We start from the raw sequence: 27,173 nt of genomic DNA, 5'->3' as shown, positions 1-27,173 counted from the left end.
TGTGATGTTAGTGCCGTGAGTCAACGCCTGCGTAATCATTCGATCTACTGCGGCTTTGCAGTAAGGTTAACTTACGACTGCGACGACTGACAAGACTCCAGACTATAGACACCTGGAACGAGCCCTATGTGGGGGGCGAAACAGTCTCAGTCACAAGAATGTTTTTTAAATATGCAAAAACAGCATACAAACAAATCAAGACGAAGCGTTTCGCACCTCACATGGCGCAGATCCTGACTGGGCACTTTCGTTTGCCAAAAGCATCCTCTTGCAACCTTCGCAAACATTCATTTTTAATAAGTGTATGGAAAAATATTATTACGTATAGATTTCCGTAATTGCATAAAAATAAATGCTCTCTTAAAAATTTTAATTGCAGTAAATGCTGTTCACAGTCATTTGTACGTATTAGTATACTTAATCTTTCCGCAGCTCAATGATAATATATACATATGACAACGGGCGTTGATACAAAATAAGCACGTCTTACACAGAAAAAACTATCAATCTGGGTTCTGAGTTCATACACATATAATATATTCAACAGTCCATGCGAAGGTGTTTCTGGTCGTCGGTTGGGTATGGGGAATCCATCTAGTACAAAGCTTCCGGACGCCCAAATGTTCGTGAAATATTTTTGGAACTGACTCATACCAATGCCTAGTCTTGCCCGTATCTGCTGATTACTCATCTTCCTCTATTATGTGTCGCACAGCACTGATGTTATCTTCAGTAGTCGCTGTTAAGGACATCCCTCACGCGGATCATCATTGCTACGTCCACGCTTAAACTCGTTAAACCAATTGTAAATATAGTGGGCATAAAAAATGCTAATCGCAGCCTATCATAGCTTTGTTGTTGAGTAATACCACAACAAAAATCATAATAAATGATTGACCGAAAATTTTCTCGCGTTTGGTTCATTTTCACGTGTAAAAGCGTTTTAGATTTGCCGCCAATTTACAAAAACAAATGACAATATACTCCATTAGGTTACCAAAGAGTTCTAAAATTGAAATTCAAAAAAGTTTTCATTACCAATGACTCAACTCTCAGCCAATCTAACTGGCCCGTTCTAAACATTTTCAGTGTTTCCCACGTATACTACATACATATATAAAGTATATATTTGCTGCGTTGGTTATATTTAGAGCGGTGAAGGCAACTCACTGGAATTGAACTTGGAATATTTAGCTGTGACAAGCGCTATTACATTCGAGACCCAACATGAATTATGAAACATGTGAAATTTATTATTTTAATTTCACTCATTTTCAAAGTGGTGAGGAGAGATGACTATGGCGTGATCATCGTCATAAATCTCAAGAAATCGAGTTTTTACCGATATACGAGTGAGGTAAGTGCACAATTTAAATATTTTGCTTTAAGATTCTGACTTTATTTCACTCCTATCTAGTAAAATGTATATATTTCTTGCAAGTAAAATATTCTCACCTCAAATTTATATAGTTGGGGCAGCGCGCCATACTGACTTTATATATGGCGCACTTCGCCGCAATCCAGAGGTTAAAAACTTTTTAAAATGTGTCTTTTTTACAAGCTTTTATTTAACTTGCAATGTTTGTTTACTTGTTTGTTTGTATGTTCGGGTGAAATCTTGCTAATGAATTGTAAAGCAGTTATCTTAAACCGATTAAGATGTAATTTGCATATACGTTTATTAGTAAAATACATTTACACAAGTTTAAGATCGCGACAATTTTTTTTAAATTTAACTTTTGTAGGCATTGGTGTGATTTGACATAAAGTTTACATTCTTTTTAAAATACTTACTCAAATAAAAGCTTGTTTTTAAAAATGTATCTTACTAAGTATTTATTTATTTTTTGTACGTGACTAGTTCGACACGGTTTTAATTCTTGATCCCATGAGAAGTGTGTGCTATTGTTGGAATTACTTCTAATCGTCATCCGAGTGTCATAGAAACCTTAACTGCCAAAATATTAGTAATTGTGCTGTGAGGATAACCTACATACATGCACACCACACCCAAACACAATAGACTAGTAAAAGTCACAATTAATAAATCATTATTATTTTATCGTTTATGATTTTTGTTTAAGATGGGGCGCTATGAAAGAAAAACAGAAGGTACTTCATGGTCCAGAGAGGCTTTGAATGAAGCAGTCGAAGCTGTTCGATCGGGTAGAATGTCTGGGTATGCAGCCGCATCAACCTTTGCTATCCCAAGAAAAACTATTATAGACCACGTCACAGGTCGAAGGGGCCAAAAATTATTAAGTCTAGGCAGACCACCAGTATTTAAATATGAGACAGAAAAAATGATGGCAAAATGTTTGCATATAATGGAAAAAAATGGCTTCGGCCTGACTCGTACAGAATTTCTAGATATTGTTAAGGGATATGTCAAACAGAACGATCTAAAAACACCTTTCAACGATGGTACTCCCGGCAAAGATTGGTTTCAGAAGCTTCAAAAAGCGTTATAACTTATCAATTAAAAAACTGCAGGCTGTAGTTGCTCGTAAGAAAGCCGCAGACCCATTTGTCATCCAAGAATTTTATGATATTTTAGACAGAGTGATTGCCGACTTAGAGCTTCAGGACAAGCCTGAGAGAATTTACAATTTGGATGAAACCAGTCTTGTATGGGTAACAAGCCTTGCTTGATTAATGTTTTTGAATAATTACAACTAATATACTTTAGAAGATGTTTCTCATTGATTTTCTTTTCGTTACCTAGTTTTGTTAAGAATTTATAATAAATATTACACTTAATAACTAATTTCAATGACTAACTTATTATATCAGTCCCTTTATAATACTAATTCCCATCGTAAATAAAAGAAAAAATATACTTGACACTCGATTATCAATATTTAGAAAAAAGGTTCATAGCCTCTGACTTAAGATTGTATGGCGCATTTAGCCGAAATTTGGTTTTAAATACATATATTCTTCTAGAATGTGGCTATGAAAAAAAACAACATGCGTATTGTTGCTTGTTTTCTTAAAACAATATAGGGCTGTTTTTATTCAGATGCTTTAATATTGCGTTTTATTAATACCAGGCGCACTTCTCCGATTTGTCGGCAAAGTGCGCCGGGTCAGACTGTTTTCAAATTTTATGCTCAAATTGCATTAATTTGCCGCCAGATTCTAATGACATGACATTAGTTGTTGTTGCAAAACATCACAGATCCTTATGGCACCATGATATAGGGTCACTCGTGAACTTAAGCACAAGTAATATTGCACCAAAGTCAACTATGAAAAAAGTATGGCGCACTTTGCCCCCATCACCTCATCCCTTAATAAAACAAAGAATACAGGCATACTATTTATTTCACTCACAAAATATTAATATCACTGATTCACCAAACCTCACGACATATCCCTGATATATCGATCTGTGATCCAGGTGGACAGCCATCGTTAACCACTGGCGAATCTTCCAGATCAACACTTTTTATAATAACATCGTATTCTTGTATCGGCTCAGGAAATAATAACTCATCTTGGAAAACTGTGGAGTTTGCCAGTGTAAATAAAAGTATGACAATAAACAAAATATAACGCAACATTGTGTGTAACCGAGAGTATGATCTTGACTGCCGTTAAAGTATTATCGAGTTAGACACTTCCGTTCTACCCACGTAATGCTTTCCGTTATCTTTCATATCACAATTTTAAATAGCCAAAACATCACTGTAACATTGTGGATTCTGACTAAAATAATGTTGAATTTTACGTCTAACATCCATTCCTTACATTATCCTTTCGCTCGTGAAGAAAAACATCATGAGTAACCGGCCTTAGACCCTAATATGATCATGGAACAGATATCGGAGGCTCTCAACCTTAGGTTGTAACCACTGTACACCCCTGTTGTAGGCACATGGAAAGAAGAATAAAGGATGCCATACTTTTTTGACATAGCTTGTGTTAAAAGTTAATTTATTTATTTGAAGTTGATAGACATTAATGAGAGATACACTTAAGTTACATAAATAGGTACAGGGAGAATTGGTAGGGCGCAGGGTGTTTACACTTAATTTTTTAATGAATAAAACAATAATACACATAGATATAATTTCTGACCCAATCTTTGTAGCTTTAGTTCAGTCATATAAAAATATTTTAGTTAATAATTGGAAGCGTGAACAAAATATGATCCATAGCCGCACACTCGAAGCCAATATGAACCCTTTGGTTTTTACCACACTTCAAGTTAGGTCATAAGTGTCATTTAGATTTATGAACTTTTAGATAAACCAGGTTTTTATAAGCTTTACAACCCCACTACCCCTAATTGTATGTTAGTCATAAGCTCATATTTAAGCCATTAAAGTGAATTGTTACATAGCTTCAAATTATCATACTAAAACCACCTTAATTCCCATAAAGATCCAATTTATAAGCGCTAAAATCACACTTGCAAATTAAAGATAAGTAGGTCAAGCTGCATTTTTTAATACATTAACTCATCGCATATAAGAAAAAAACTTTGAACAACATAAAAATATTTATTTCACAAAATTTGGCTTAATGGTACAAATAGTATCACATTTTATTAAATATATTCTGTAAGAAAACTTATGTAAACTGTATTTTAAAAACCTTGTGTTTATCAAAATATCATTTGGATTACTATGGCTAAACATAGTTAAATGCAATATAATAATATTTTAAAATTACAGTAATTGCAACAGAAAAATAAGTCTGATAGATTAAAGCGTAATACAATTACATATAAACACAGAAATTCCTTTCTCTTTAATTGTAAAAGATACAATCCAGAGTTGCGACTAAACACTAAGTAGCTACCTACCGCTCTCATATGACAATCCCAATATTTTTTAACATATAGAAGTCCCACTTAGTACTGAGTCTGTATACTTGAGTGTTAATATAAAGTATTTCTATGAAATATTTCTATGCTTATAACACAAATTAGTAAATCTTATTGCCAGCTAACTATTCTCCTATTAAAATATCCTATCCAATGAATTCTAACAGATAGAAGACATAACACATATATTTCTCGCTTAAAATGGTTGCTACTTTTCAGGAATATAGCTAGTACACACATAAACAGATTTAGCCCCATAATTAATACTTTATCTATAATAACCTATCTTATTTATCTAGATAAGAACAAAATGTTAATATAAAAAAGTTCCATCACATTTAAAAATGCTTAGTATAAGGTTATTTGTCCTAAATATTTCATGAAATATTCTATATTGAATACTACAAAACTGATTCATGATTGAGTGCAGAAAGAAGAAATTATAAATTAAACTGTTATTGTTATGTTTGTGGAGGTTGCCTTTCTCTTGGTTGGGGTGGTGTGTGCCTTTCGCGTGGCTGGGGTGGTGGGTGCCGTTCTCTAGGCTGTGGCGGAGGCATGGCATTAACACTTTTTGGTTCTGGTGGGACCTGGCGGGGCCTAAGCTCAGGAGGGGGTTGACGAGTCCTAGGCTCAGGTGGGGGTTGTCGAGTCCTAGGCTCAGGAGGGGGTTGATGAACCCTAGGGCTAGGTGGATCTGCCATTCTGAAATAAGTATACACTTGACATAATAAATTTGACACAAGAGAAATGTTACTGCTTACAAGTTCACTTACATACTTTTTAATTTTAAATATACACATATCAAATTAAATAGTGATTCGAACACTGAAGACGAAATCCAATCTAATCTATAAGAATCTCCTAGATTGCAATAAAGCTCATTAAAACATAACCATACCATAAACAATAATTAAATTATTAATAACAAAATTTTAAATAAATTCTTTAGTATAAGTTTAATACCGAGTTTACCTACGAGAAGACTGTCCCCCACTGGAGCAAAGTGAGTGTCACTAGTGAGTAAAGAAAAAGTATCTTTATCTATTCTAAAGTCGAAACACGTAAGTTGGTTTGAGTTACAAATGTGGATTATTAAATACAACAAGATTAATAAATCTTATGAACATAATCACAGTAGTAAGCAAATAGTTAATATAATATGACGATCTTGCAACATATTATAATTTTTGAGAAAACCTTTGACGAGTTTTCGTCACAAATGTAATTTTATACATGTGACATACGATACGATTGACATCTAACGAAGTATCAAATAATAACATACTACATGTGACACTAGACAATTTTTTTTATTATTAGTATTATCAATTGTCTTAAGATAATGGACCCTTAAAAGTACCCAGTGAAGTCATCAAATTACTGTGGATTGATTTACTACCTCAAATAAAGTAGTAAATCAATCCACAAGAAGAAAGTAGTTTAAAATTTTCTGAATATTGCAAACAATGATAGCAAATGAAACAATCATACCCTATATGAAAGATTTTTTTAAATTATATATTTGAAAACCGACCATTGATGGGCATAGCTGTAATAAAATTATTGTAATTTTTTTTATTGAGTGTTTTATCGATTATTTCATATGGTAAGACTAGTTTTATAGCACATTTGTAGGGTGACCATTTTATGGCCTTTGGTTCTGAATTCACGGGTAAAAAAGCTATAAAGAATTTACAAAAAACATTCATTTACATTTTTTTTGCACTTCAGTTACATACAATTAATGTACATTTTAAATTTAAACATTACATTTTCGGTAGAATAGAAACAAGAGAAGAAATATTACATCCGTAAAAACATGTTGTGCTTAATGTGTAATATATTTTTTAAAATAATTTATTAATTATTCGACACTTTCTCTCCACCACCTCTTTCACTACACACTATCTCTTTATGGGATCAGCTGCCAGTAGAGGTATTTCCTTATAGACACGACTTAGGGGGCTTCAAGAAAATAGCCTTCCCTAAAACGTGGTCAAAACACCCGCTAGACCCCTGCGTTACCGGTGCCCACGGCCGCCTGTTATCACTTTATTCAAAGTTAGCCCCATTTAGTTTGCCTATTATTTATTTATGATTAGACTCGATATGATTAAGAAGACCTTTTAAGATATCCTTGTTATTGTTTAACTATTATGGTATCAGCAACATAAGCTAAAGGAATATAGCGTAATTTGTTTGTTTCTAAAGAAAAGACTATATTATATCACAAAGCGTCGATATACAACTCAAGAAATGTAAAGTAAAATTACAACAAAATTATTTTTATTATTTATTTTGATTGACATACCCCGTATAAAAGATTTTGAAATACATATCTTACATCAAATTTTAAAAATGTCGCAAACACGCAGAACTTCAAGATACAAATGTCATATTTCGTTAAATTGATGTAAAATTATAGCGATTTTTCGTCTTCTGGATTTTAGGGGAAAATACTTATTCAAGTTGGCAATACTGCAAAAACGGCGAATGAAAAGTGTTTCCGAAAGAAATTATACATAGCCTTTAATGTGATTTTGTGAATTTGTGTTAGTGCAAAATTAATTGTAGACTGTGTTTGGTTAAAATAAATATTTTTGGAGCAAAGTTCCCAAAAAAACGAACCGCTTGGTAGTAATATGAGTAATGTTACCAACCAAAATGGAACAGGTCTAGAGCAGCAGGTCGGTACCTCATGTTCTTTGTATTGATTTTTCTTTTAATGAATGAAAATCTCGTTTTGGAGGGTTTAGTTTTGCTAAATCTTTTATTTGATAACCAATAAACATCGTTTCATGTTGCCCAAACGTTTTTTCTTATGGCAGAATTACATTTACGTGTCTTAGCTTAACCAACATGGCGTCCTAATCTTGGGAAGGTAGGATCATAGGATGACTGGGTCAGAGTAGACTCTTACTTTTTGGTATTCAAAATGTAAATAATATATGTGAAGTTAACATATACTATCTAGGTGTCTATATATATATCCATCTTTACTGCTGTTGTGTTGTAGTTAAAAGCTAAGTATGAGTTGAGTAGTGAGAGGTTCAAAACTGCAAAATAAAATTAATTCCTGAAGTAAATAGAATTTGTTTATTATATTCTTTATTTGTAAAGTCATACAATGAAAATTTGTAATGGTAACATGTTTAATATTTTACAACTATGGGTAGTCTTTCAAGGAATGGTTTTTCATTGATAAATACATTACTTTATATAAAAACAAATGATAATTTTGTGAGAATGCACATCCTATAACTCTAGTTTATTTACTTCAGGTCAAATAATGTATAATTCAGTTATCATTAGATTAATATTTTGTGGTTATAATACCTTATATGTAACAAATATTCTAGATCATAAGTGATGAAATAAAAGGAAACACTGAGAACTTCAATAAAGCTTTCTGATATGATGTGATGGTAATTGGTTGCTTTTGCTTTGATTTGAGTCCTGTATAATACAGCATATCTGATATATTATCTATATTTAAAAACAATGAAATCATTTACATTAATGTCTGTTAGCTAAATATGTCAACAAAGGAATAACAACTAATATTAGATTTCATGACCTTGACAATTGCAAATTAGTTTTTATATGAAGCAATAAAATTTATGTGCACTTTAGCATTTTACTAAATGAATGTTAATATCTGATACCTTTGCGTGGCTTACACATTTTTTATCGCTTATCCATTTGTAAAATGTTAATGCCTATCAAATTTTAACATGTTCAACTTTATACAGGAAATTGGCAAACATCTAAAAATTCCATGACTTATTGTCATATGAGTCACCCTTAAAGGTCAAAAAATCTATTAAGTGATTGTGTTTTATATGAAAGTAATCTTTGTGTTAAATATTTACTTACATAGTTTTAATAGCTAACTTATTAATATAGTTTACTGTAGACATGTTTAATGATAAAGATTATAAACTAGTCATACTATAAAATCTGCTTAATAATATATAAAATCTATATGAAAGGGTTTGTATTATGTTTGTTTTAAAATGGAAGTTAGTAGACACTGGTCCTACGCACTCCTCTTAATGACCACTATTACCAACTGAGCCAGTTTCTTTTATAACCTAAAAACATAAAATAAAAATATCTACCAAAAGCTAGACAACTAGCATAATGTTTATTTGTATCTTAAAACAATGCTTTTACTAACATTTGAAGTATTATGTACACATACATTTTCCATTATTTTCATTCGTCACATCAGAAACCTAATGCTATAATTACATTAACCCATAGCATTATTTCACAACTCAATCAAACAGAACTCCAATCAGCCCTATGGTGTTAGTTTCATTGATTCATTAATAGTAATATAAATATCAACAACCTTGAATAAGTTCATATTATTGCTTTTGATAAAGCTTCAAATATTTTCATGTTACATCAACTGCAGATGCATCTAAAAGTGACCTTATATTATATGGGTGAATTGTTTAAGTTTAGCAATGTTTAGAACAACATACTTATAATAACCAAAATCAAAAGTCCCAGCTGAATTCTTTTGTATTACGTACTTAATAACAACGTCATCAGCTGTTATGACTATTGGTTTTTATGACTAAATATGAGTAGTCCCTTTGATGTTGTTATAACAGATTTTGACTGTATATACTAGTTCTTGACACAATTCTGACACTTGTATAGAAATATGCTAGCCAAGGGTGTTAGAATGATTTCAATAATTAATTGTATCTTCATTTCATTGCTATATTGTGATTGGTCAACAGTATCTAGAGTCTCAATGACAGTACACAATAAGTTGTTTTGTCTTTGAACGGTAATTAGAGCCATCTAGGACTTAAATGAGTGTACACGAATATAGTCACTAGTTATTATCTGTTCAGTTATCACAGTTATATATCAAATATTAAAAAAAAACAAATTATAGTAGTTTCCGAGAAGGAACAAGCAATGGTCTATCACCATTTTAGTAACCTAGTCTTTGATTATAACTGAGGGGACATTTTTATTATATGTAACAATTTGTTATAAATGAAGTATTTTCTGTCTGAAACATTGTTATGACAGACATTACAAATATTTGGAACACTATAATAGCTATATGGAATGAGCCATGAGGAAAGTGAGCATTAGGCTCTATTTTTATATAATTATTGTAGTGAATATTTAATGGATTATATATTAATCAGAATTCTTAAATTAGTTAGGTTTCTCACTGGATATTAAGTATCCAGTATATAGAGAGTCTACATGTTTATATTCTGACAAAAGATCATAAAAAGATAGAGACTGACATGTGACATGCAATTATATACATTTGATGTATATTTCGTTCTTTTAGCTTGCTGGTCTGGACTTGCAGCCTCAGGCTCCTAAGAGTTCTGGCCGCTACATTCCTCCACATCTGCGCAAGCAGTTGGAGGCCAAACCTTCTGAAGGTAATTATTTTTTTCTTAGTTTTAATTACTATATTAACTGAATTCCAATAGAAAATTTTATAATGAATCCATGAATCTGGTGTTTTAAATATAATGTGATATTCGAATGAATTTTAATCAATTCAATTTTTAAACTTATCACGGGCCTGTATCTAGGGTAAACGATAAAAATAAACTACAATCAGTTGGTATTATTATTATTAAATAGGTAAATTTAAATGTGTATCATAGATAATTAATTTTAAAAAGTGGTAAATGTTAAAGGTTTATTGTAAAAGTTTTTACAATACCATTGGTAGGCCATCGTAATTGCATCGTTATTGATTATTTTTCTTTAAAGCAAGAAGAATAGTCTTCTATGTCTCCTTACATTAGTTTGGAATCGAGCAGTGTTTTTTTTTAATAGAACAGGGGTCAAACGGGCAGGAGCCTCTCCTTATGTTAAGTGATACCGCTGCCCTTGGACACTCAATGGCAGAGGGCTCGCGAGTGCGTTGCCGGCCTTTTAAGAATTGGTACGCTCTTTTCTTGAAGTACCCTAAGTCGAATTGGTTCGGAAATACTTCAGTGGGCGGCTGGTTTCACGTAGCGGTGGTGAGTGGCAAAAATTGCCTTGAAAAACGCTCAGTCGTGGAACGGCCTAGTGGCTAAAGCGTGCAGCTTGTAACGCTCGAATGCTGAAGGAAAACATCGTTAACAAATCGGCAGATCCAAAATCGACGGCTTGTGTTAGGCACAGAAGGCTGATCTCATATCTAAGGCCTGGGCCTTAAAGGTTGTAGCGCTGTTGGTTGGGATGCTTTAAGATGTTTTGCTTTGACGGGCAAATGTTAACTGAATACAGAAAGAAAATCTGCGAGATTGCACGTTCAGTGATGGAGATGGCATGCTGGACCATATATATTACTATTATATATGTATTTTTTTATTATTTTATCAGTGAAACTTTTTGTGGATATATCCAATGCTTTAATTCTTATGTTTATATTTCTTTTCTGACTTCTACTTTTAGAGATGTATCTGTTTGTTTCCCAAATGAATAAATAAATAAATATTAGTATATTTCATTGTACATACTATATTCTTATAATAAAGTTATCAGACAGATTCATCAATTCGAAATAATTTAACACCATGATATTTATTTAAAACCACTTGGTTTAATAAACTAAAGCAATAACCAACAGAATTAGATACACGCCAGCGTGCTCCATACTTTATTTAGCAATACTTAGTCTTACCCTCAGATTCTTAATCAGATTCAGTGATATTCAGTGATGAGTGTGACTCGCATATGTCAAAAAAATGTTTTGACGCGGGTCATACTTAGCGTTAAGTGTCTACGACATAACCCCTTGGCACGTAAGTGTAGCGGCCACTAAACCGTGGAGGAGGTAATTTCGATAATTTTATTAACATATACAATGTTAATATGTTCTTGCTGAGATCAATGTGAAATATCCAAGCGGATGTCAAAGTTAGATAAACGTTTATCGCGTTCAATACTGTATTGCTATGTATCAACAAAAAATTACGAACTCGTAAAGCTTTACGCGCATTATAGCGCTTACTGTCTGCCGAACGCCCCCTCCGATGCCTTTTCGACTATGCACTAATGATCACCGCTAGACTTACGTGCTGAGAGATATACAGTTTCTTAAATCGCTCATAGTGTTGGAAATTGCAGGAGAAGGGTCTAAGCGTCAAAGCTTAGATAGTGAGGGGTCGGACAGCCGTTCATCATACGGAGGCAACTCTAGAACGTACGACCGTGGTGGTCGGCGCGACGACCGCGAACGTGACCGCGACCATGAGAACGATCGCGGCTACGATCAGCGATACCCGCGCACTAACCGCGGTAAGATCTAATATTTGATTAAACTCTTGATAGATAAAATAGTTGGTTAAACTCTTGACAGATATAATATTTGATTAAATTCTTGATAGATGAAATAGTTGGTTAAACTCTTGATAGATGAAATAGTTGGTTAAACTCTTGATAGATGAAATAGTTGGTTAAACTCTTGATAGATGAAATAGTTGGTTAAACTCTTGATAGATGAAATAGTTGGTTAAACTCCTGATAGATGAAATAGTTGGTTAAACTCTTGATAGATGAAATAGTTGGTTAAACTCTTGATAGATGAAATAGTTGGTTAAACTCTTGATAGATGAAATATTTGATTAAATTCTTGATAGATGAAATAGTTGGTTAAACTCTTGATAGATGAAATAGTTGGTTAAACTCTTGATAGATGAAATAGTTGGTTAAACTCTTGATAGATGAAATAGTTGGTTAAACTCTTGATAGATGAAATAGTTGGTTAAACTCCTGATAGATGAAATAGTTGGTTAAACTCTTGATAGATGAAATAGTTGGTTAAACTCTTGATAGATGAAATAGTTGGTTAAACTCTTGATAGATGAAATAGTTGGTTAAACTCCTGATAGATAGAATAGTTGTTTAAACTCTTGATAGACGAAATAGTTGGTTTAACTCTTGATAGATGAAATAGTTGGTTAAACTCCTGATAGATAGAATAGTTGGTTAAACTCCTGATAGATAGAATAGTTGTTTAAACTCTTGATAGACGAAATAGTTGGTTAAACTCTTGATAGATAAAATAGTTGGTTAAACTCCTGATAGATAGAATAGTTGTTTAAACTCTTGATAGACGAAATAGTTGGCTAAACTCTTGATAGATAAAATAGTTGGTTAAACTCCTGATAGATAGAATAGTTGTTTAAACTCTTGATAGACGAAATAGTTGGTTAAACTCTTGATAGATGAAATAGTTGGTTAAACTCTTGATAGATGAAATAGTTGGTTAAACTCCTGATAGATAGAATAGTTGTTTAAACTCTTGATAGACGAAATAGTTGGTTTAACTCTTGATAGATGAAATAGTTGGTTAAACTCCTGATAGATAGAATAGTTCTTTAAACTCTTGATAGACGAAATAGTTGGCTAAACTCTTGATAGATAAAATAGTTGGTTAAACTCTTGATAGATAAAATAGTTGGTTAAACTCCTGATAGATAGAATAGTTGTTTAAACTCTTGATAGACGAAATAGTTGGTTAAACTCTTGATAGATAAAATAGTTGGTTAAACTCCTGATAGATAGAATAGTTGTTTAAACTCTTGATAGACGAAATAGTTGGCTAAACTCTTGATAGATAAAATAGTTGGTTAAACTCCTGATAGATAGAATAGTTGTTTAAACTCTTGATAGACGAAATAGTTGGTTAAACTCTTGATAGATAAAATAGTTGGTTAAACTCCTGATAGATAGAATAGTTGTTTAAACTCTTGATAGACGAAATAGTTGGTTAAACTCTTGATAGATAAAATAGTTGGTTAAACTCTTGATAGATAGAATAGTTGTTTAAACTCTTGATAGACGAAATAGTTGGTTTAACTCTTGATAGATGAAATAGTTGGTTAAACTCTTGATAGATGAAATAGTTGGTTAAACTCCTGATAGATAGAATAGTTGTTTAAACTCTTGATAGACGAAATAGTTGGTTTAACTCTTGATAGATGAAATAGTTGGTTAAACTCCTGATAGATAGAATAGTTGTTTAAACTCTTGATAGACGAAATAGTTGGCTAAACTCTTGATAGATAAAATAGTTGGTTAAACTCCTGATAGATAGAATAGTTGTTTAAACTCTTGATAGACGAAATAGTTGGCTAAACTCTTGATAGATAAAATAGTTGGTTAAACTCCTGATAGATAGAATAGTTGTTTAAACTCTTGATAGACGAAATAGTTGGTTAAACTCTTGATAGATAAAATAGTTGGTTAAACTCCTGATAGATAGAATAGTTGTTTAAACTCTTGATAGACGAAATAGTTGGTTTAACTCTTGATAGATGAAATAGTTGGTTAAACTCTTGATAGATGAAATAGTTGTTTAAACTCTTGATAGACGAAATAGTTGGTTTAACTCTTGATAGATGAAATAGTTGGTTAAACTCTTGATAGATGAAATAGTTGGTTAAACTCCTGATAGATAGAATAGTTGTTTAAACTCTTGATAGACGAAATAGTTGGTTTAACTCTTGATAGATGAAATAGTTGGTTAAACTCCTGATAGATAGAATAGTTGTTTAAACTCTTGATAGACGAAATAGTTGGTTTAACTCTTGATAGATGAAATAGTTGGTTAAACTCTTGATAGATAAAATAGTTGGTTAAACTCCTGATAGATAGAATAGTTGTTTAAACTCTTGATAGACGAAATAGTTGGTTTAACTCTTGATAGATGAAATAGTTGGTCAAACTCCTGATAGATAGAATAGTTGTTTAAACTCTTGATAGACGAAATAGTTGGTTTAACTCTTGATAGATGAAATAGTTGGTTAAACTCTTGATAGATAAAATAGTTGGTTAAACTCCTGATAGATAGAATAGTTGTTTAAACTCTTGATAGACGAAATAGTTGGTTAAACTCTTGATAGATAAAATAGTTGGTTAAACTCCTGATAGATAGAATAGTTGTTTAAACTCTTGATAGACGAAATAGTTGGCTAAACTCTTGATAGATAAAATAGTTGGTTAAACTCCTGATAGATAGAATAGTTGTTTAAACTCTTGATAGACGAAATAGTTGGTTAAACTCTTGATAGATAAAATAGTTGGTTAAACTCTTGATTGATAAAATAGTTGGTTAAACTCCTGATAGATAGAATAGTTGTTTAAACTCTTGATAGACGAAATAGTTGGTTAAACTCTTGATTGATAAAATAGTTGGTTAAACTCTTGATTGATAAAATAGTTGGTTAAACTCTTGATAGATAAAATAAATTTATAATACCTTTTAAATTTTAATTGCGTCAAATAATGAATTTCTATTTAAAATCACAAACATAAGTCGTTTAAAAAAATTTCCTAAAATGAACCAATAATACATAAATCAAAATAACATCTTGTATATATGTATACGTCATGTTTTGAGATATCTGACCGCTGACGTCAGTACGTCGTAACGTAAGTGTCGTCAAGGTGATCGACGTAAAAAAAATTGTCGTTACGTTAGTGAAATAAATGGATCAGTCACGATATATGTCAGAATTATATAGCTTTCTGTCACACACATATCGTAATTGAACAAATATACACACGACAATTAAAAAATCTATAACATCAGCTATGTTTCGCGTTAATTCATTGTAAGCTAAATACACTCCAGTACAAAAATATTGTCAATCAGAGCCGGTATTTTCGGAGATTAAACAAACCAATATTCAATAATATTAGTATAGACGATTACTAGTATAAAATATAAAATTATATACATATATCTCATGTTAAGTTGTTGTTGTAAGAGTTGTCTCTCTCGAATGCTCGGATTTCATAAACGAATTACATATTGTGGCTGTAAAACAATAAGAATTTTGTGTAACGCTCTTGTGCAGTGAATTCCCAACCTTATAAGATTCTTATGACCCAAACACATAGAATATAAAAAAAATATTAATTGTTCTCGTAAGGAACAAAGTATTTTCAAAACTGTGTTCCGAAACTTAATAAAGTTTGTATATATTGATTTATTATTTTATATTTGTGAGATCCTTACGCTTGATGAGATATTATTTTAGGTTCCAATTTGGTTACCTTCACTCTTAAGTCTTCACTTTGAGGTTATATCCAGCCCATATCTTTTGTCCCCCATAACAATCAAATTGTCTTCTTGGGTCAAGTTCCCTACGTTGGAAAACACTGATCTAGTGCGTCATGTCAACATTTATTAGTACAGGATTTTCTCATACCACAATATTACATACACACACACCCACCAATACCCACATACATACCACGGCACCACAGTGCAGGGTCCAACGACTTAGGAAATTTTAAAATACAGATCAGTAACTTCTTTAGAATATTGACATTGTCGTCCCTTATCCATTCGAAAGCTTCGAAATGAACAGAATCTTCCAAAGTCTGTAAAAACCAAGTTAGGAGTTCGGGCACCTCTCAATCGAATTCTTCGCAAATACTAAAGAACCCTACTTATTCAGAGCTTGATATACTTGGTTCATACCAAGGCTTGGCTGAACTATTAAAAAAAAAACTTCTTTGGGTACTGGCAAATCTAAAATTTATAGTTGTAAGTTATTATTTTTTGTAAAATTTATGTTTACCGTAATTGTCATGTATTTAGATATATATCAACTGATACTGTAGACAATGTATTATGTATGATGTGGTGTACTTTAATAAAATATATAAATAAACAATACTCTCTATGTACACTGCATTGATATGAGGACCAAATTATTTGTTTATCACTTAATGTTATACACCCTGATAGAGAAGTCCAAAGAAAACCTTTGTAAAATTTAGAAAGTAATATGATTTTTCGTATAGATTTATGCATTTCATAACTTTCTTAAAGTCCTTAAGTTTTACGTGGGATTACAAATTGACAATACTAGCTAAATCCGGCTCGAAGGACCATGTAGTATGTGGCGTTTTCCATATAGAAACATAACAACTACTTAAACAAACTTATAACATGCAGTAGGCGGATGAAGGTTCCGGAAGAGTAAATTTCCTTAACTGATTCCGTCACATCGTGCCATTGGCGGGATGGCACGTGTCATCTAGTTAGGTCAACGAAGTTGGATTAAATATTGAACGCGAAATATTTTAGGCCATCGCTTTTCGTCTATCTTAACATTTGTACAACTTCTGTATTAAATACTGCCTTTAGCGCCACCTAGTTGAGTTTATCAACACTAGTGTAATACAATTGTAATACTGCCACAAACTGCGTAACGATACTTTAGTCAAAAGTTGGTAGGAAAATCAAGTTTATGATTTTTTAATTATTAATAATGGAAAGGATTTATAAGAAAAAAAAAATAGCCAACACTCGAGTCCTAAATTCAGGATTACATTAAGTTTATGTTATTATAGTTTTATAGTAGTACTTGAAACCCTAGTACTTTACTATTGACAAATATATAGCCTGATGATGGTATACTTGTTCTTGTATACTGATAAGACAATTGATAATTCCAGGTCGAGAATCCAGCAGTCAGAATGGCGATGCTGAGCGATTTGAGAACGATCGCTGGACATCAGAGCGCAGTCGCGGATCGCGCGACATTCGCGAGCCTCGAGAGCCGACGAGGGACGTCAGGAAGGACGAGGACTTCAACGAGCCTCCTCAGCCCAGGAACGATCGTTGGAAGGAGCCCGAGCCGAGGGAGGACCGTTCCAACTCACGCTGGCCCTCGGACGACGTCCGTCGTACTGCATCTCGCAGGGGCGAGGTTCACTCGGTAATGATTTTTTTTATTACATTTTTCTGATTTTTTAATATACAATTTTTGGATTTTTTATTATAAAATTTTTCGAAAACTTGGCGAATTAAAAAGTACGCTTACGCTGTGATTTTAAAGCACGTAAACAATTACAGTGTAAACTCTATATAACGACACTCAAGGAACACAAATTTTGACATTACAAAGAGTTGTCGTTAAATGGGAAGAAGGAAAGTCCGTATTAGAAAAATAAAGTTTATTTCAGACTAGTGTTAGTAATTACATACAACACTATTCTTAGTCTGTTCTCGTCTTGTTATGTATTGAGGGATTTTCGTGATATAACGCTTAAGCAATCTCAATTTGTAAATAAAAGAACGAATTTCTTAGGAAGTTCGTATGCATGATGCCGACAGTCGAGTTTATTGCGGGCTGAGTTTAAAGCGTCAACAGAACGTACACAGCTGCGCAGTTTTTACTAATTTTGACAACTTAAAAAGACAGACGACACACAAAATCAGCAGTCTGTGAACACACACTAGATAGGCCTAATCACTACGCTTTGCCCAACCGAAAGTATTTGCGAAAGAAAAAAGATTATTCCCAAGATTGGTACGCGAAGCCATTGAAATTTAAAAAAAATACCCCAATTTCAATAGAGAAGACGGCTTAAAATTATCAAACACCTCGGATACAATAATATCCAAATGAAAATCTCAAGACAAACAATCCGCGAAAGTAGAGGACACCGTGAGTCATTTCTGCAAAAACCCTTCATCTTTTAGTCGATACCAACTTCGGTTAAATAAATACGGATAAGATAACTTTCTCTACAGCTGTGATACTTTTTGACATTCCGCACCTTTTGTCTTCAGTCACCGTGACCACGCACGCTGTAAACCACGCGAAATGTCGAAAAAAAAATTAAGTTATAAGTTTATAACAATACAAATAGCTTTAGTCCGGTAAAAAAAAGCTTTTCTTTCAACTTAAAAAGTACTTTATTACTCAATTGTTATCGTTATTGAGAGTAGGTGTAATGCTATGTAGATCAGTAGAGTGTATCACTGTATGGAAGTCGAGCTAAACCAATCAAAGCTAATTGATTTCAATGCTTTAGGGAGTTCGTCGTTAAATCGGGGGACGTTACATGCAGTTTATACTGTATTTTAATACATAGCAGCGTAGTAGCGGCATCAATGAATTTGAATTCACCTTTGTGTAGTTTTTATTATTATTTAGTAGCTTTTTTTTATAACAAGACTTATATCTAACGTTCTTCTCTGTATAATGCTTCTTTATGTGTTTTAATTTGTTGACATATTGTTTTTTTTTTTTATTTCAGAACGACTGGACAGTCCCGCTACCTCGCGACGAGCGGCAGGAGTTGGAGCTGTTTGGCACGGGCAACACTGGCATCAACTTCTCCAAGTACGAGGATATACCGGTCGAGGCCAGCGGCGAGAACGTGCCGGATTTCATTACAAGCGTACGTATACACTTATTTTGTTGGCAACAGCTGCTTGAAGTTTTTGAGAAACAAATAAAAGGCCGGCTGCGCACTTGTCTTATAATTGTGTGGCGACGATTGAACATTAAGTGAAACTCTTATCTCTTATCCTGTTTTATAAACAATAATAGTATACGTTCAGAAACATATGAAAAATAAAATTAGTAATTTTATTAATAACAATATTTATCAATAGTAAGAATTTCCTAACAGTAATATAAATGTGATATAACGCGTCGTTTTTACATCACTGACAAAAGTTTCGACATGACTCGGGATGTATTATAAGAATTAGATTATGGGTAGGAAATTAAGCACTTCATAAATTATTTGATTCATTATAGTCCACTTATTCAATGTTACCTTCTTAGTTAAACGGAGGAATGCTCGTGCGCATGTCCCACACAACTTATATTAAGTCGGAGTAGAGTGACTTGACATCATCGGGAAGTTGTTTCACGTCAATTCGTAAACATGTTCTTAACTAAAATACTAAAATATTCTTTTATTTAAATATAAAAGAATATGTGTTTCTATATTTCTTTCATAAAAAAATATTTTTTTATTTTTTTTATTTACCTTTCATAAAAATTTAAGAAAATGTGAAATTAAAATCATAACACAGGGCTGACTTACTAATAAGCAACTCCTTTCATTACTATTATAAAGAAAATAGGTATATATTTACATTTGTCACTAATAAATTCTTCCAATTGGAAGATGCTTTCCAATTGGCTATCATACAATGTTGGTCTAATTAAAGCCATTAATATAGTACTAGTTATATTACATTATTCATTAAATAATACAAATTCTATTCCAAATACTTTTACTCGCCTCTCATGGCTATTTTCCAATCTATCCCAGCTGTCTCCTTTATTTTTCCCAGGATAAGGTGTCTGAATAAGAAATAAATGAAAAATATAAAATATTTTCAGTTTGAGGATGTTAACTTGACGGAAATAATGCGGTCGAACATAGCGTCCGCCAGATACGACAAGCCGACCCCGGTGCAGAAGTACGCGATCCCTATTGTGCTGGGGCGGCGTGACGTCATGGCCTGTGCGCAGACCGGCTCCGGGAAGACGGCCGCCTTTCTCGTTCCCATCCTCAACCAGATTTACGAGGCCGGGCCTGTTAAGAATATGGGGTGAGTGCCGAGTTTCAATAAGTAATGTGTTCAATTTTATAAATACGTATGATCGTTTGATATTTAAGTCATAGCATAATACATTAAAGCAGGTATCAAGATATCAAGTTTCATCAAAATCAGTTCAGTAGTTTTTGATGTACACGCATTTTTGTAAATAAAGAGTACAAAGATTTGTAGAAATTTTTATGTTCGCTCCTTTTTCCAATCTATCTCCGCTATATATCAATACATTTAATTTCAGCGCGGTCCGAAGAACAGGCCACAAGCAATACCCGTTAGGTCTGGTGCTGGCACCGACTCGTGAACTGGCAACACAGATCTATGATGAAGCCAGGAAGTTCGCCTATCGCTCGCGGGTTAGGCCCTGTGTTGTGTGAGTATTTTTTATATATGTATACACATACAAAAAAAAACTGATGAGCTTTCAAAATAGTGTAGTTTATTCCTCTATTGAAATAAAAAACATAGTGGGACTACAGCCTATTTAGGTCTAGGCCTCACATGTGTAAATCTGATTCTTGATCATTTACAAACGAATAGGCAAGTAGGTGATCAGCATCACATACGCCGACTACTTTTGGTTCCTGTTTTCCTTCCTTTAAATGTTAAATACGCACATAGGGGCCTTTCAAGTATTAAGTAAGCCGATTTTCTGCAACCTCCCCCCTCTTATCAACAACCTCCCCTCCCATCGCATCTTGTGAGCTACCTCCAATCACATTTTGTCACCTGCACCCCCCTCTTGTCAGCAAAACCCCCTCCCATCGCATCTTGTGAGCTACCTCCAATCACATTTTGTCACCTACACCCACCTCCCATCGCATCTTCTTAGCTACCCCCCCAATAGCATCTTGTCACCTACTCTTGTCATCAAAAGTAAGCACAGCTCTCAAAAATAATAGTACATAAACGTACTATTTATAGACAATGTGTGAGTGATGTTGGCATAATCACCAAATATAAGAAAATCAAAGAAACTCCACCCCCTATAGTGCTTTCGTAATATTTTAACGGCCCCATGGACGGAGAATACATTGGTGCACATCCGGGGATGTTCTTATGCCCTGCTTTTTTTGATATAGAAACATTAAAATTCCAGCTACGGCGGTTCCCCAATCTACGAGCAGTTCCGCGAACTGGACCGCGGCTGCCACCTCCTAGTGGCGACTCCCGGCCGTTTAGTCGATATGTTAGCCCGCGGCCGGGTCGCCCTCGACCACTGTCGCCATCTGGTGCTGGACGAGGCCGATCGGATGCTGGACATGGGATTCGAGCCCCAGATAAGGAAGATCGTCGAGTGCCACACGATGCCCAAGACCGGTGAACGGCAGACGTTGATGTTTTCGGCCACCTTCCCCAAGCAGATCCAGGTGCTCGCGCAGGACTTCCTCTATAATTATGTGTTCTTGGCTGTCGGTCGCGTTGGATCCACCTCGGAGAATATTACACAGAAGGTGAGCTGGCAATGTCAGGCATTTTTATGGATTTTATGGAATGGATAAGTAGATTTGTTTGTCTGTCTGTAAATTCACATGACAGTGACAAGATACCTTTATGAATTAGATTAGACATGGTCCGTCCGACCGATGTAGTTTGATTATAATTAATTAATGTGAAATTCAGTTTTTAACCGGTTTGAATAAAGTTTAAAAAAAAATCGTTGAGTCGATACGACAGTTTTAAACAGGTATTAAAACATGCAGACATAATGCCCCCTATAACGCGATAGACCCGGACCGCGTTGTAGGAGTATTCTTGTAAAACTGATTTAAATTCAAAACTAAGACCACGTTTTCATAAAGTTATTTAGTTTAGTTTTATAACACAATTGAAAGAAGGTCAAAGGAACTAATTATGGACTTCATATATATCCAAAATACATATACAAATATATATATATAAAATATTAATTGCAAAATTTCCGCGTTATGCATGGAATGGTAAACGCGCTACAAGGTACCGCGTTATAGGAAGTATTGTATATTGTATTTGTATTGTATGCCAAGTTAGTTCCTAGTATATTGGAACTAGCTGATGGCTTATATTAGTTTGGTATAGAAATATTATTACAGTACTATTACAAAATGAGAGTTGGTGGTAGAAAGGTGAAGATTATATGTATATGTTCTTCTTATATTTTTATAAGTTGGCAAATACATAGAAGTACGGCCTATTCTCGGACTCAACCAAAAAGATGGCGTGTGTCAGGCACAGAAGGCTGATCACCTACTAGATTAACAAATGATCATGAAACAGATACAGGAATAGGCCCAGACCTAAAAAGGTTGTAGCGCCATTGATTTATTTTTAATAAATAAATTATAAAATCTATACGAATAATTATTTATTGTAATGCCACTTATTATTTTTATATTGTAAATACAATTTTAATTGTAAATAAAAAATGGGTTTTCAGGTCGTCTGGGTCGAAGAGCAGGACAAAAGGTCGTTTTTGTTGGATCTGTTGAATGCTTCCAACCTCTTGCAGCGCGCGCCCTCTGAGGACGACCAGCTCACCCTCGTCTTTGTCGAGACTAAGAAAGGTATATATTTTGTCAAAAATCTCGAATTTGCAACATATTACATTGTCTATGCTTAAAAACGAAATGCATTTTCGAGGATTCCCACGATTGTTACGTAATACTTGAAGGGATCGTATGAAGGGAACAAAACTAAAATGAGTTCCAGAGTTCAGATGTACGATTAGTAGGAAAATTATATGCGCGAGTACCTTATAATAATAAATTGACTTATGAGGCTATATGCGTCATTAGTACTAAACAATATTCACAATAATTACACAGCAAAGCAAGAAAAGAACAGAAATGAATGTGGTAGAAAAATCGTTAGCGCAGGTCTTACGATTGGTAGATTGGTGGACTGGAGGCTCTGCCCACAGCGCCCGTGACGTCACAAAAGCACGCAACATTTGCTTATATCCAAATATATATGAATGGGAATTTAAAAGCAATCTGTATGGTGATCTCGACCATATATTCTTTTCTTGTTCCAAATGTGACCGTACCTCCTTTCCGTATTCCTTACAATTACTAAATGTTCCGTTTCCGACTGAAATCTCCTGCCTTTTGCTTTATCCTTTATTGTATTATAATTAATTCTTTCATAATCAATAATAATATTAAGATGTAATATGTTTATGTACATATTTTGCTTATAACTAGCTTATCCCCTTGTTTTCTTTTGATGTCTTTGTTTGTGTTTCGCGTGTAGTTTCCCAACCTTTTACTTGAAACTGGCATACAGTTAAAATTATTGCCATAATATTTAAAAAAAACAATCTGTATCATCATTATTATTGCTCTATTATAAATTGATTAAATATTTTCAGGTGCGGATCAACTGGAAGAGTTTCTGGACCGCGATGGCTACCCAGTGACATCCATTCACGGAGATCGCTCTCAACGCGAAAGAGAGGACGCCCTGCGCAGATTTCGGTCCGGACAGACTCCAATACTCGTGGCCACTGCTGTCGCCGCTAGAGGTCGCTTTTTCTTTCCTTTAAAAAATTATCGTTTTTCACTTAAGAAAATAATAAAGACATTTTTAGTACTAAAGACAGTGATCGGCTCGTTATCTAAAAGTTGACGTGCAGACCGTGTATGTAATCACGCCTATAACGCGATTTCTGTCTCCTGTATAACACGGTATTTCCCTCGCGGGGATTTCTCGAGTTATATTTCTGTAGTGTGACATTTATGATTTCTCAAGTCTAAAATTATGTTTTCAAATTGTTAAAAATACGTATTTACGGGAATACACTTACAACGCAATTTCCTATAACGCGGTTCGTGTCTACCGCGTTATTAGTGTACTTATCTTAAGTATAAAAGTATTAGTACTTAACGATACAATGGCGTAGGTCTGGACATCCCCCACGTACGTCACGTGATCAACTTCGACTTACCCTCGGACGTGGAGGAGTACGTTCACCGTATCGGACGTACCGGACGTATGGGGAACCTCGGGGTAGCGACTTCGTTTTTCAACGACTCGAACCGGGGCCTCGCCAGGGACCTGGTGGAACTGCTGGTCGAGGCTAAGCAGGATGTGCCAAAGTGAGTATGCAAATTAATTAATATCTATATAAAACAAGAAATGTGTGCGTGTACTAGTGTACGTACACACGTAAGAAGTGAAACTTTTTTATGACTTTATTTTTAAAAAAATGATCTACTATATGCAACTTTACACAAATTGGTTAAATAAAGTTAAATTAGATAAAATTTAACAAAAGGCTTTTATTATCATAGACATGAATACAAATTATTTCACTTTGACTTATAACTACTAAGATTATTACAGAATTTCATTAATTGTAATAGAATTATTACTATCATTGACATGGTTATTATATATTTTTGTTATAATCTGCTCTTCGAATCAACCGTGGTAGGGATAAGAAAAATCTGGCGTGTAACGGAAAATGTGACGCGTAACCGAAAAATGTGATGGTAATTTTTTTCGTTTCGAGTTCGAGAGTGGCAGAAAGTAGAACTTTAATTAACAGTCAACAGGCTGGTAATGAAACCTCATCGCTCCAAGTCATTTGCCTAGCTGTTTGATCAACTGGCTGAACATCTCGCAGGCTTAGGCTTAAAGGCCGCTGTTTAGTTCAGAGGCTGTTTATTGAACAGCTTAATCAGCTTGTTAACGGTGGCCTATATATAAAAAAAAATATTCTAGCATAGGGGTTTTAAACAACATCCCAGTTAAGAGTCGCATATTCCAACAAAACTTTATTGTTACTAATTTATCTATTATTTATTATTTTTTTATTATTCGGTATTACGTATTATATATATGATATAGTATTATTTTATATTACGTATAGTATTAAGGATAATATATTTCTAGTCTAAATGATGTATTTAAATTCTATAAAACAATTTCAGTTGGCTAACGAGCACGGCCGCGGACGGACGTGCGGGTGGTGGCGGTAGACGTGCCGGAAGTCGCTCCGGCGGAACCCGGTTTGCCACCGGAAACGGCTTCGGGGCAAGGGACTTCCGGACGCAGTCAAGACAGCAGCCGAGGTCCGCGGGACCTTCCATGGGTAATGGTGAGTATGGCACGGAGTTGTCACTCAGGGAAACGTGTATCCCTTTGACACCCATCTTTACGACTGATCAAAAATATTACAAGTTGTTCATTTGACGTTTGTTCATAATAATAATCGTTTATTTGCCAAAATAGTGGTACAGTGTTCGATCGATCAACTACAAGCTGAGCCGAGCTGCTGAACTGCAGCTGAGTTTCATTATCGGACGTCAAGGCGGAATACAAAATACCATCCGTATCACCTCGACGTCCGTCGTTCCACAACTGAGCGTTTTTCAAGGCAGTTTTTGCCGCACACCACCATTATGTGGAACCAGCTGCCCTCTGAAGTATTTCCGAACCGGTCGGCGGTATCGCTTAACATCAGGCGAGCCTCTTGCCCGTTTGCCTCCATTACATTTAAAAAAAAAGGCTCCGCAAAATCAGCCATATATAAAGAGGGCATGCAAATGTCATATAAAATAAAAACATTCGTCTACACTATAAAGGCACTTTGCCTTTAAAAATTTCATCACCTTCCTCTTGAAAGAATTACATGGTAGTGATAGATAACTACCATGTAATTCTTCTATTTCTACGTTATAGATAACTTCTTCTTCTTCTCTTTTTATCTTGTGTGCTACATTTAATCTAGTGTCTATCGTTGTACTGAAAAGTATGAGCGTTATTCACATGGTTCTGACAGTGAGCTATTCAGGTTTCGGATACGGCGGCGGCTCATATGGGGGCAACTATGGCGGCTCGTACGGCGGCGGCGGCGGCGGTGGCGGCGGCGGACCTGACTGGTGGGACTCTTAAGCCAATCCAGACAACACCGCTCGTCCATAGAGTTTGAGGTATGCTGCTTGCTATTAACGGGATTTTTTAGTTTTTTTTCTGTACATTTTTTATTATATATTTCATTGCAATTAAAAATGTATTTTTTTTGTTTATAACTATTTTTTTTTTTTCATATAATATGGTAGCAGTAGCAAAAAATTATATCGAGTTTCATTTAATAATTTTATCTCTTGACGCTAATTAAATTAGATTTTATTAACAAAAAAATTATCTGTTTTTATTTATTTCATGTATGGATTGAAAAAAAAATGGTTTTTTTTGTGTATAGAATCAATGAAAAATATGTGTATTGTCTTATATCCAGTGTCGTAAACAGTCCCTTTAGCACACGTAAGCGGCATACCTAATTAAAATTCAAATTACCGTATTTATTTCGTAGTTGAATGTTGGAGCCCTTAGTTCCTCTTTTTTTGAAGGGTCCAATAGATAATCAAACTTTGTTCTTTGATTGTTGCTATGTAAATAGTATTGCAAAGATTGTGTTGATTTTTCATTAAACTCAAATAAAATTCAATGTACTAAAATGGTCACAATCTTTTCGTTGGCGCGAAACTGTCAAATGTCAATTGTCAGTAGTGGAATGACAGCGCTTTCACGCGCGTAATTTGCGGTCTTGTTGAGACGTCAATGAGATTTGACTGTCGTCTGTTAAATTTGGAATGTGACGGCCGAGTTCTATTTTCAAAATATGCAGTTCGTATTCTGGGGGACGAGACAAAATCACTTTAGGATATTCGTGACTCACTGACGATGAAAGAGTTTGTTTGGGATTGACATTAGGTCACGTCTTGTCACGTGACCGCCGTACAAATTAGTTTGACGTTAGTGTCAGTGATTTTGTCTCCTGCCCCTACTTCCCCAAAACCTACAACTCAAATGTTTACAGAACTCAGAGTTCACTTTTGTATTTTCATTGACAATTGCAATTGACAGTTTCGATTTTTTTTTCAAGTACTTCCGTTTCGCAATAGATGGCGCTAAACGTAAAAAAGTTGCATATAGTTTTCTGTTCCCGAGGCGGCAATTTTAATGGAGAGCGGTGCT

The 27,173-nt window shown here is 34.2% G+C and overlaps 1 protein-coding gene and 1 long non-coding RNA gene across 5 annotated transcripts; one reads left to right on the top strand and one right to left on the bottom strand.

Moving 5' to 3' along the window:
- Positions 1-3,309: 3,309 nt before the first annotated feature.
- Positions 3,310-6,044, bottom strand: LOC123717881. The gene is made up of 2 exons (XR_006754889.1): positions 5,810-6,044; positions 3,310-5,539 (listed from the first exon to the last, which is right to left on the bottom strand). It is a non-coding gene; the product is annotated as an uncharacterized LOC123717881 (long non-coding RNA).
- A 1,258-nt stretch (positions 6,045-7,302) lies between these two features.
- On the top strand, positions 7,303-26,249 carry LOC123717681 (ATP-dependent RNA helicase DDX3Y). Of its 4 annotated transcripts, none has more exons than XM_045673816.1 (13): positions 7,303-7,524; positions 10,170-10,266; positions 11,954-12,124; positions 17,303-17,565; positions 18,893-19,036; positions 19,996-20,207; positions 20,452-20,583; positions 21,310-21,664; positions 22,627-22,753; positions 23,560-23,712; positions 24,091-24,286; positions 25,124-25,290; positions 25,975-26,249. In XM_045673816.1, exons 1-13 carry the CDS (start codon positions 7,480-7,482, stop codon positions 26,085-26,087), a joined length of 2,175 nt encoding a protein of 724 aa, XP_045529772.1. In that variant the 5' UTR covers positions 7,303-7,479; the 3' UTR covers positions 26,088-26,249. The 4 variants fall into 4 exon arrangements, with proteins under 4 accessions (XP_045529772.1, XP_045529774.1, XP_045529773.1 ...); XM_045673818.1 differs by having other exon boundaries at positions 25,987-26,248; XM_045673817.1 differs by lacking the exon at positions 25,975-26,249 and adding an exon at positions 25,422-25,514 and having other exon boundaries at positions 25,124-25,347.
- The last annotated feature ends 924 nt before the right edge of the window (positions 26,250-27,173 follow it).

Source organism: Pieris brassicae, chromosome 13 (assembly GCF_905147105.1).
Source record: "Pieris brassicae chromosome 13, ilPieBrab1.1, whole genome shotgun sequence".
Lineage (NCBI taxonomy): Eukaryota > Metazoa > Arthropoda > Insecta > Lepidoptera > Pieridae > Pieris > Pieris brassicae.
This window is presented reverse-complemented; position numbering and strand designations above follow the sequence as displayed.

Excerpts from the sequence above, each read along its gene's own strand:
- LOC123717681 (XM_045673816.1), top strand. The coding sequence starts at position 7,480 with ATGAGTAATGTTACCAACCAAAATGGAACAGGTCTAGAGCAGCAG. Across the intron at positions 20,208-20,451 it reads GGGCCTGTTAAGAATATGGG|CGCGGTCCGAAGAACAGGCC; the intron begins GTGAGTGCCGAG and ends ATTTAATTTCAG. Across the intron at positions 21,665-22,626 it reads CGGAGAATATTACACAGAAG|GTCGTCTGGGTCGAAGAGCA; the intron begins GTGAGCTGGCAA and ends ATGGGTTTTCAG.